We start from the raw sequence: 9051 nt of genomic DNA on the forward strand, positions 1-9051 counted from the left end.
TTAGTTTACAATTAAATAAATAGTAAATTATTAATTATATTTGTCCAATCATGTGATACGAGCTTTAAGTTTGAGAGCCAGGGTTTGGTAGCTCTTATTATGTAAAAAAATGAGAACCACTGTCTCACATGTGTTCATTTTGTAATTGCTAATAAAAGAATGTGAATAAATAAATAAATTGAAACAATATTGTACAGTTTCTTCGTTGGATACAATTATTTTTCTTTAATTTCGTGAAGAAATATATGAAATTATATTTATAGGACATACAATATGGTAAGTAAACAAATATGTTTTTTTCATTTATAGAGGTTATGTTATGTTTGGAAATTTAATTTTTAATTATAAAATTTACATAACAAATTGTATATTATTTCCTTTTAAAATTCAAATTTTAAGCAAATAAATTACACTTTAAGAACAAAAAATTAAAAATAATTTATTTTCGTTGTATAAAAACGTTTCAGTTTTATAAACACGTTTTTTTCCATAATTTTTTGATAAAAAAAAAAATAAAATAACAATGCAATTGATAATTAAAATTATGAATTAATCCATGTGTTATTGTATTATTAAACGATATTCAAATTATGTTATTTTTTATACTTTTTATTAAGTTTTCGTTATTCATATACAATCCAAATTGACAGCCATATTTCGGGTTAAATAAATAAATAAAATAACTCTCAAAAAGTTTGTGACCACGTAATCACGAAGCAGAAAAAAAAATATTTAATTTTTAAAAATGAAAATTATTTACAAAAAGACGAAGCTGAAATACGCAACGTTTATGATAAAGGATTTTTAAATAAATAATTTTTTAAAATGAAAAATTCTATAATTTTTTGCCTAAAAAATATTTTTTTATAATTTGTTGATTACTGAAAACTACAAGAAATATTTTTTAGGCGAAAAATTATAGAATTTTTCATTTTAAAAAATTATTTCTTTAAAAATCGTTTATTATAAACGTTGCGTACTTCAGCTTCGTTACAAAAAGTTCATTTTTTATAAATTAATCTAAATCAAAATAAATTATAACATTTTTTTTTTATTTTAACCAATTTTTAAAATTTACTTGAATTATTTTTTTTAAATTACATTTAAATTACTTTATTAAAACAAAATTACATTGTTTTGGGAAGTAAAAAATATTATTACTATATATATATAATAGAATTAATTTATTTCAGCCGAAGGGAAAATCAAAAAAATTTATTGATAAAAAAAATTCCGTGACATTTCAATTGGTGCATAGATCGCAGAGAGATCCATTAATTGCCGATGATGATGCTCCTTTACGTATATTAAGGCCACTTGTTGATTCACAAGCGGGAAAACATTTAAAAAAAGATAATGACAAACGTAAAGAGGAACAGGAAAAATATGGAATTCATTTTGACGATGATTATGATTATATGCAACATTTACGTAGTAGTAATAAACAATCAGTGGAATGGGAAAAAATTGAAAATAGTAATGAGACAAAAAAAGAAGTTGAAATAACAAAATTTAATTTACCAGCAAAAATGTTTGAATCTGCCGAAGAAGAGAAAATTGGTCTTCTTAATCGTGCAATTCCAAAAGGTCTTCAATTAGATTTAGATCCCGATATTGTTGCTACATTTGAAGATGATTATAAACATGATGATCCCGAGGATTCTGATTGTGATTTTGAGGAGGATTTTATAACATTGGCTGGTGGTGTTTTGAAAGAGGGTGAAATACCCGAGGAAGGTAAAAATTTTTATTCTTTTAATCATAATAATTACAAATTGGTTTTATAATTCGTAATATAAAAGGAAAAATAATCAAATTTAAATGAAAAAGAATTGAATTTAAAAAAAAATAATGATTTTCATCAGCTCTGGTAGAAAATATAATTTATGATAAAATTCAACATTTTTTATTTTAATTTTTTCTTCTAAGATGGTGAATATGATGAAGACGATGAGGACGATTACGATGAGGAATCAGATAATGATTCATGCGGTCACATGGAGATTTCCGATGAAGAAGGAGATGAACTTGGAAGTCTAAATGGTAGACAATTTACATTTAAAGATGAAGAGACAAAATCTCGTTTCACTGAATATTCAATGAGCAGCAGTGTTATCCGACGAAATAATCAACTTACATTACTTGATGATCGATTTGAAAAGGTTTGTATTAATACAAAAAAAAAAAAAAAAATTACTGATACAAAAAAATTTTCCTCTATTTTTAAATTGAAATTAATATAGAAATTAAGAATGTTTATTATCAAATAAATATTAAAAAAAAAATTATAATACTATTATTATATTTGAATTATTTAATTAAATTAATTACTAAAGTAATTATACAAATAATTGTTTATAAATTTTATATGAAATTATCTTCTTTTTGAATTCGAATTTTTTTATATTTAAATAATTAACAAATTTTCAAATATACTTTTAAATATTTTCTAAAAATTTTGATTATTTATTTAAGATGTATGCTGAGTACGATGATAGTGAAATTGGCGCATTGGAAGGCGAAGAAATCGATGGTTCATGCGAACCAGATATGGATGTGCTTTTAAGACACGTGGAAAAATTTAAAAACGATCAAAAACAACTTGTAAGTTTCTTAATTTTTTATAATCTTTTATTTTACATTTAGTTTTGAAATTATTTTGAATATATGAAAATAATATTTTATTAATTTTAATTAATATTTAATATTTGAAAATATTTTTCCATTAAAAAATTCGAAATCTCTAAAATTAAATGATTTAATAATTAATTTGAATTTCAGGAAAATGAATCTAAAGATATATCGAAATTAATTAAGGAACGTATGAAAATAAATGATGATAAAAATTCAAATTCCGAAGACGAAACAACTGATCTCATGAAACTTACTGTAAATAATTCTGAAAATGATAAATGGGATTGTGAAAGTGTTTTGAGTACATACAGTAATATTTATAATCATCCAAAATTAATTGCCGAACCACGTGGTTTGGGAAAAATAAAAATTAATACAAAAACAGGAATACCCAAAAATGTATTGGATGGTCCAACGGGTAAATTAACAGCAAAAAGTTTAGCGCAATTCGATCGTATAAATAATGAACACGATACAATAATACATCAGGGAACGAAATCTATTGCTGAAACAATGAAATCAATTGTCAGTGAATTGAGTGTAAGACCAAAAGATGAGACACCAGAGGAGAGAAAAGAGAGAAAGAAATCTCTAAAGAATTATCGAAGAGAACGACGAATTGAACGTAAAGCAAATACAGAAGCATTTAAAGATGAAAAGAAACGACAAGAGAAAATAATGTTGAATAACAGAGTAAATATTCAGGGAAATCGTTTAGTGTGAGATAATGAAAATAGTTTTTTTTTTTTTGTTTTTTTTTTTTGTACTTTATCAAATATTTGATATTTGAATATTTAGAATAAATCGAGTAAATAAATATTGAATTAAAGATTTTATTTTCTATTTTTAATAATTTTTAATAATTTAATAATTTTTTTTTTTGCCATCAGTTTTTAAATTTAAAAAAACTTTTATTCATTTTTTAATCAAATTTAATTTAATTTTTAATGATAAATAGTTTTCAATGTATTTTTACATTATTATTTAATAATAATTAATATTATTAAACGAAAATTTTTTTTCTCCTTTTTCTATTATGATCTGATAAATTTTTCACGATTTTGCAAATTTTTTTCTTTAGCAATTTTTGTATAATACTGAAAATTTTGACAAAAAAAAAAAAATATTTATAAAATTCTTCAAAAGACATTAAATTGGCATAAAAATTCTTAATCAAATTAAATCACTTTGTATAAGCCTTCGTGCTCACGAATCAATACTTTTCAATTCTATTTATAAATTTCATCCCTTTAGAAATAAAGGTTCAATCAATAATTGTAAAACTATCGTAATTGACCAATTTTAATTAAATTATTTACCTATTGTTTAATTGTCATTGAATTTTTTATTTTTTATATTAGCATTTAAAAATATTTCATTGTTAAATTAGCAATATTTTTTATAAATAAAATTTATTTTATGAAAGAAATAATAATAATAATAATAATAATAATAATAAAAAATAATAAAAAATAAAAATATTAATAATAAAAATAATAAGAATAAAGAATTATAATTAAATTATAAGTACTTGTCGTTAATAATAAATGTTTTCTTTTTGAAAATTAATTTTTCTCCAATAGTTTATAGATAATAAATTTCTATTTCTCCAAAAATTGAAAATTTATTATTTAAAAGAAAGTAAATTCTTAATATTTTTATAATTATAAGTACTTGTAATTAATAATATAAATATTTTTATTCGAAAACTAATTTTTCTCTAATAATTATAAATAATAAGATTTAAATTTCTCTAAAAATTCAAAAATTTATTATTAAAAGAATGGAAATTTTTTAAAATATGTGATGTTTTTTTAAATATTTATTTTTATTATAATTATAGTTGCGGAGAAATATTTATTTATTTACGGTCTTAAAGCCCTTTGGTATAAAGTATACTTGACATAATATAATAAAAATTAAATAACAGAGTAAAAAAAAAACACCAACGAACCAGGAGAATAAAAAAAGAAAATAGTAAATAATGTTTTTTTTTTCTTTTTTAAACGAGTTAAAAAGAAGGCGGGAAAATTCAAACGAAGGCAGTGGCGCTCACGTGAGACCACGTGGTCGATTGTAGCGCCACGATAAGAATAAAGGGGAACAGTGGAAACACACAAAGTCATATGATCGATTAGTGATTCTGGATTCCTGGCAGTTTTGTGTGTGGTGTGGATTTTTCTGCTTGTTGTTTGCTGCTGCTTTAAACGATTGGATTATTGTAAAATTTTTCATTGCTATACGTTGTGGCTCATCGCTCAAGATGGCCAGTCAAACACAAGGAATTCAACAGCTTTTAGCTGCTGAAAAACGAGCTGCCGAAAAAGTTTCCGAGGCTCGTAAACGTAAGTTGTTCTTTTTTGTTTTTCTTTGCCATGCAAAAGTTACTTAGTTCATAAAATCTTAAGTCATATTTGTACAACCTTATTTCCAATTGAACTATTGTATATGTGTCTGTTAATGTGTGTGTATGTATATATATATATATATATATATATAATAATACTCGAAGCTTTCTGTTCCGAAATGTAGTTGACCCTGTTACTAAAATTTGTGTGTGCTTTTTCCTGAAAATATATCTCACTCCATTGATTATTCAGAAACCTACATTGTAAATTTTATTGATCTTTTTTTTTTTACGCCTATGGTGATGTTACGTGAATAGAGCGTAAATCTCGTGACACCACGTGCGCAATTTTTTTGAAGTTACTTTTTTGTTTTATCAGGGTGGGTCAAAATTTTTTTATTCTTTTTCTATACAATTTGTTTAAAAAAAAAAAAGAACGGGCATTTTTAATCTTTACCGAATGGTAAAAAATAGTACGATAATTATTTTTTCAATGTATTTTGGAAATATTTTTTTTAATTTTCTTTTTTTTTTATTAATAAAGAACTTTTGTAGTTTTCTTTATGTTATTAAATAATTAACTTTTCCCCATATATAAAATACGGTTTTTAATTTTCATTTAAAAGTTTTTCTATCTAAAATAAATTTTTATATTAATTAATTAAATAATAATAATAATAAAAATAATAATAATTAAATAATTTATAATTAAATACTTTATAAATTATTTTTAAATAAGTAATATTTTAAAAATTGTTTTTTTGATAAGAAAGGCGTTGCAATTGTTATTATCGTATTATGAAGTAATTTACAGAATATACCTCATTTTATGATAATTTGTATTGTAAGATAAAAGGAATATTAATTTTTACATAACAATTATTTGTTTTTTCCAGGCAAGGCCCAACGTCTAAAACAAGCTAAAAAGGAGGCTCATGATGAGATTGAAAAATATAGAGAAGAACGAGAAAAGCAATTCCGTGAATTTGAGGCCAAAGTAATTATTATTAATTTAATATTATATTTATTATTATTAATTTATTAAATTCAGATACTTAAATTTTTTTAAAAAAATTATACTATTTTTAGTTTTTCTTCTTCGAAATTTTATTATTTTTATGTGCGATTCCAAGTGAGATTTTGACTTTTTCGGAGTAGGTTAACCGATTGCAATGAAACTTTGGAATTTTGTTATATATAGTAAGACTAATCTTTAACGTAAATTTCAGCCTAAAATATTTGTTAGTTTACGAGATTTGCAATAATAACAAAAAATTTAAAACTGCTATATCTTCCGTTCTAATAAACGGATTGAGGTCTACTTTTTTTTAAAATGTCAAGGAAAATGAGAGGAATAAATCTCTTTCAGAACATTTTTTTATAATTTTACAACTAAAAAAATTATTAAATAATAATTGAATAACTTTCGCGCGACTAACTAAAATTCAATCACTTAAACGCTAAAATGATCTTACCTGTGTTTTCTTTAATGTTCCAAAGGATTTTTATTGTAAATGTAAGTTTAACTTAAGAAATTTTATTAATTTATTAGTATAAACAATTGAGATTTCTGCTAGTTGACGTGCAGACGACATTGCGCACGCAGCATTCTCACATAGCCAATTTAGTCCACGAATCACGTCAGTTGGCTATGTGAGAATGCTGCGTGCGCAATGTCGTCTGCACGTCAACTAGCAGAAATCTCAATTGTTTATACTAATAAATTAATAAAATTTCTTAAGTTAAACTTACATTTACAATAAAAATCCTTTGGAACATTAAAGAAAACACAGGTAAGATCATTTTAGCGTTTAAGTGATTGAATTTTAGTTAGTCGCGCGAAAGTTATTCAATTATTATTTAATAATTTTTTTAGTTGTAAAATTATAAAAAAATGTTCTGAAAGAGATTTATTGCTCTCATTTTCCTTGACATTTTAAAAAAAAGTAGACCTCAATCCGTTTATTAGAACGGAAGATATAGCAGTTTTAAATTTTTTGTTATTATTGCAAATCTCGTAAACTAACAAATATTTTAGGCTGAAATTTACGTTAAAGATTAGTCTTACTATATATAACAAAATTCCAAAGTTTCATTGCAATCGGTTAACCTACTCCGAAAAAGTCAAAATCTCACTTGGAATCGCACTTATAATAATAATAATTTTTTTAATTTTCATTATTTTATAATAAATTTTTGTAATTTAAAGATTTTGCAATTTTTTAACTTGCAAATTTTTTGTTTTTAATTTCAATAATTTTGCCACTTTAATGATAATTTAATTAATTATTAAGGAATTTTTTCAACAAAAATTTCTATTTAATGATTAAAAATACGTTAAAATATTCTAGAATTTTAATTACTTAATCCTAATTAGTTTGGAAATTCTTCTCAAAGTATAGATAAAAAAAAAAAGATTTCACTAACAATACAATATAATTATACTCAAAGGCTAGATGTAAGAAAAAATTAATTTTCCCTAATGGGTATTTTAAAAATATTATATTGAATTAAAATAATTTTTATTAATTAATTAAAAAATTAATTTTTTATTAGCACATGGGCTCCAAAGAGGATGTTGCTGCTCGGATTGATGCAGATACAATGATGAAGATCGAGGAGATGAATACAAAAATATCTGTACACAAGCCTGCAGTAAGTATCGAAAAAAAAAAAAAATTATTAAAAATCTAATTTATAGTATAAAATCTAAAAAATTTAATCATTATTTTTTTTATATTAATTTTATTATTTATTTTAATTGAATCTTAATTTTTATTAAAAACAAAATTCTAAAGTAAATAAATTTTTCATTGCTTTTATTCATTAAGTTTATTAATTTTATTATAAAATATATAGTACAATTAAAGTATAAATTAGTACAATATTTTTACTTTAAAAATTAATAAATACTGTAGAATTTGTTACTAAATAAAAAAAACAATTATTTAGAAATAAAAGCAAATAATGTAAATTATATTTTTTTACGAATTATTAATTAAAAAAAAAAAAAATTAAATTATTTCTTCAGGTAATGATGGAAATCTTGGGATTGGTTTACGATATCAAGCCCGAGTTGCACAAGAATTATCGCATTGAAGCTTAAGCACACAAGGCCTAAGAATACATACCCCCAAAAATATACATAAATTTAAAAAACAAACAAAAAAATTATATATAAATATAAAAAAAAATCTATATTCAGTACAATATAAATGTACATTAAATATATTAATACCCCCTGAATTATCATATCTCTAGACTTATCTCTCATCGTACAAAAAAAAACAACAAACAAAATAAAAAAGGATGTTAAAAAAGTTTAAGAGTGTTATATCAGCAAATTAACAAAAATTAGTTTTTATCGCGTTACTCCAAACTATTAGGGGATTTATTTCCATTGTTTGCAGTGGCTATTAATTATTCCATAGTTTCATTTTTTTTTCTCCAGGACAATAAGTATCTTATCCTGTTCGAGTTTTCAAAGCTTACTAAAGAAAAAAATAAATAAAATCGCATTGAAAAGTTAGAGAATTTGCTTTAGACGTTAAATGACATATAATTGTTATATAAATAAATATATATATATATATAAAAAAAATACACAGTGAATAATGTTGATGCACTGTTCGTTGTCGAGAAAAACTGCCTCTTAGTTGGCTTAAGAGTATATATTATGCTAGAAATGAAAAAAAAAATCTATATAATTTTATGGTGGTGGTTTTTAGTATATATACATATATAATAATAATCGTATATTAAATAATAAATGTAATGTATTAGGTGTTGTTTCCCGTATTATTATTGTATCATCATTTAACATCGAGGACAAATTTTTAATTATTCTTTTTTTTTTTTCTTTTTAAAGTGTACAGCCTTTCGGGGTTCACGCAGCTCCCAATTTTGTGAACCTCGCGACGATGTACCTTTTTTATTATTTTATAATCATTCAATTCTTTGTTATGTGATAAGCCCGTAACTCTCTCATGTGTGTATCTGCTGTAATTCCGAGGATTGAATCTGTGTACAGTATTAGTGTTCAAAATAAAACCGAAAAAAAGATCGAAAAA

General features: G+C 22.9%; 2 protein-coding genes across 2 annotated transcripts; both read left to right on the forward strand.

The window, feature by feature from the left end:
- The first annotated feature begins 90 nt into the window (after nt 1–90).
- Nucleotides 91–3468, forward strand: LOC127290313 (protein LTV1 homolog). The gene is made up of 5 exons (XM_051318806.1): nt 91–276; nt 1194–1737; nt 1930–2162; nt 2476–2604; nt 2782–3468. The coding sequence occupies exons 1-5, from the start codon at nt 274–276 to the stop codon at nt 3355–3357; spliced, it is 1485 nt and encodes a 494-aa protein (XP_051174763.1). The 5' UTR covers nt 91–273; the 3' UTR covers nt 3358–3468.
- A 1275-nt stretch (nt 3469–4743) lies between these two features.
- LOC127290314 (V-type proton ATPase subunit G) lies at nt 4744–9051 on the forward strand. Its single transcript, XM_051318807.1, has 4 exons — nt 4744–4979; nt 5878–5978; nt 7538–7636; nt 8013–9051. The coding sequence occupies exons 1-4, from the start codon at nt 4898–4900 to the stop codon at nt 8085–8087; spliced, it is 357 nt and encodes a 118-aa protein (XP_051174764.1). The 5' UTR covers nt 4744–4897; the 3' UTR covers nt 8088–9051.

The sequence above is a fragment of the Leptopilina boulardi genome, unplaced genomic scaffold (assembly GCF_019393585.1).
Source record: "Leptopilina boulardi isolate dan_hultmark-lab unplaced genomic scaffold, ZJU_Lbou_2.1 LbouV2_59, whole genome shotgun sequence".
NCBI classification, from domain to species: domain Eukaryota; kingdom Metazoa; phylum Arthropoda; class Insecta; order Hymenoptera; family Figitidae; genus Leptopilina; species Leptopilina boulardi.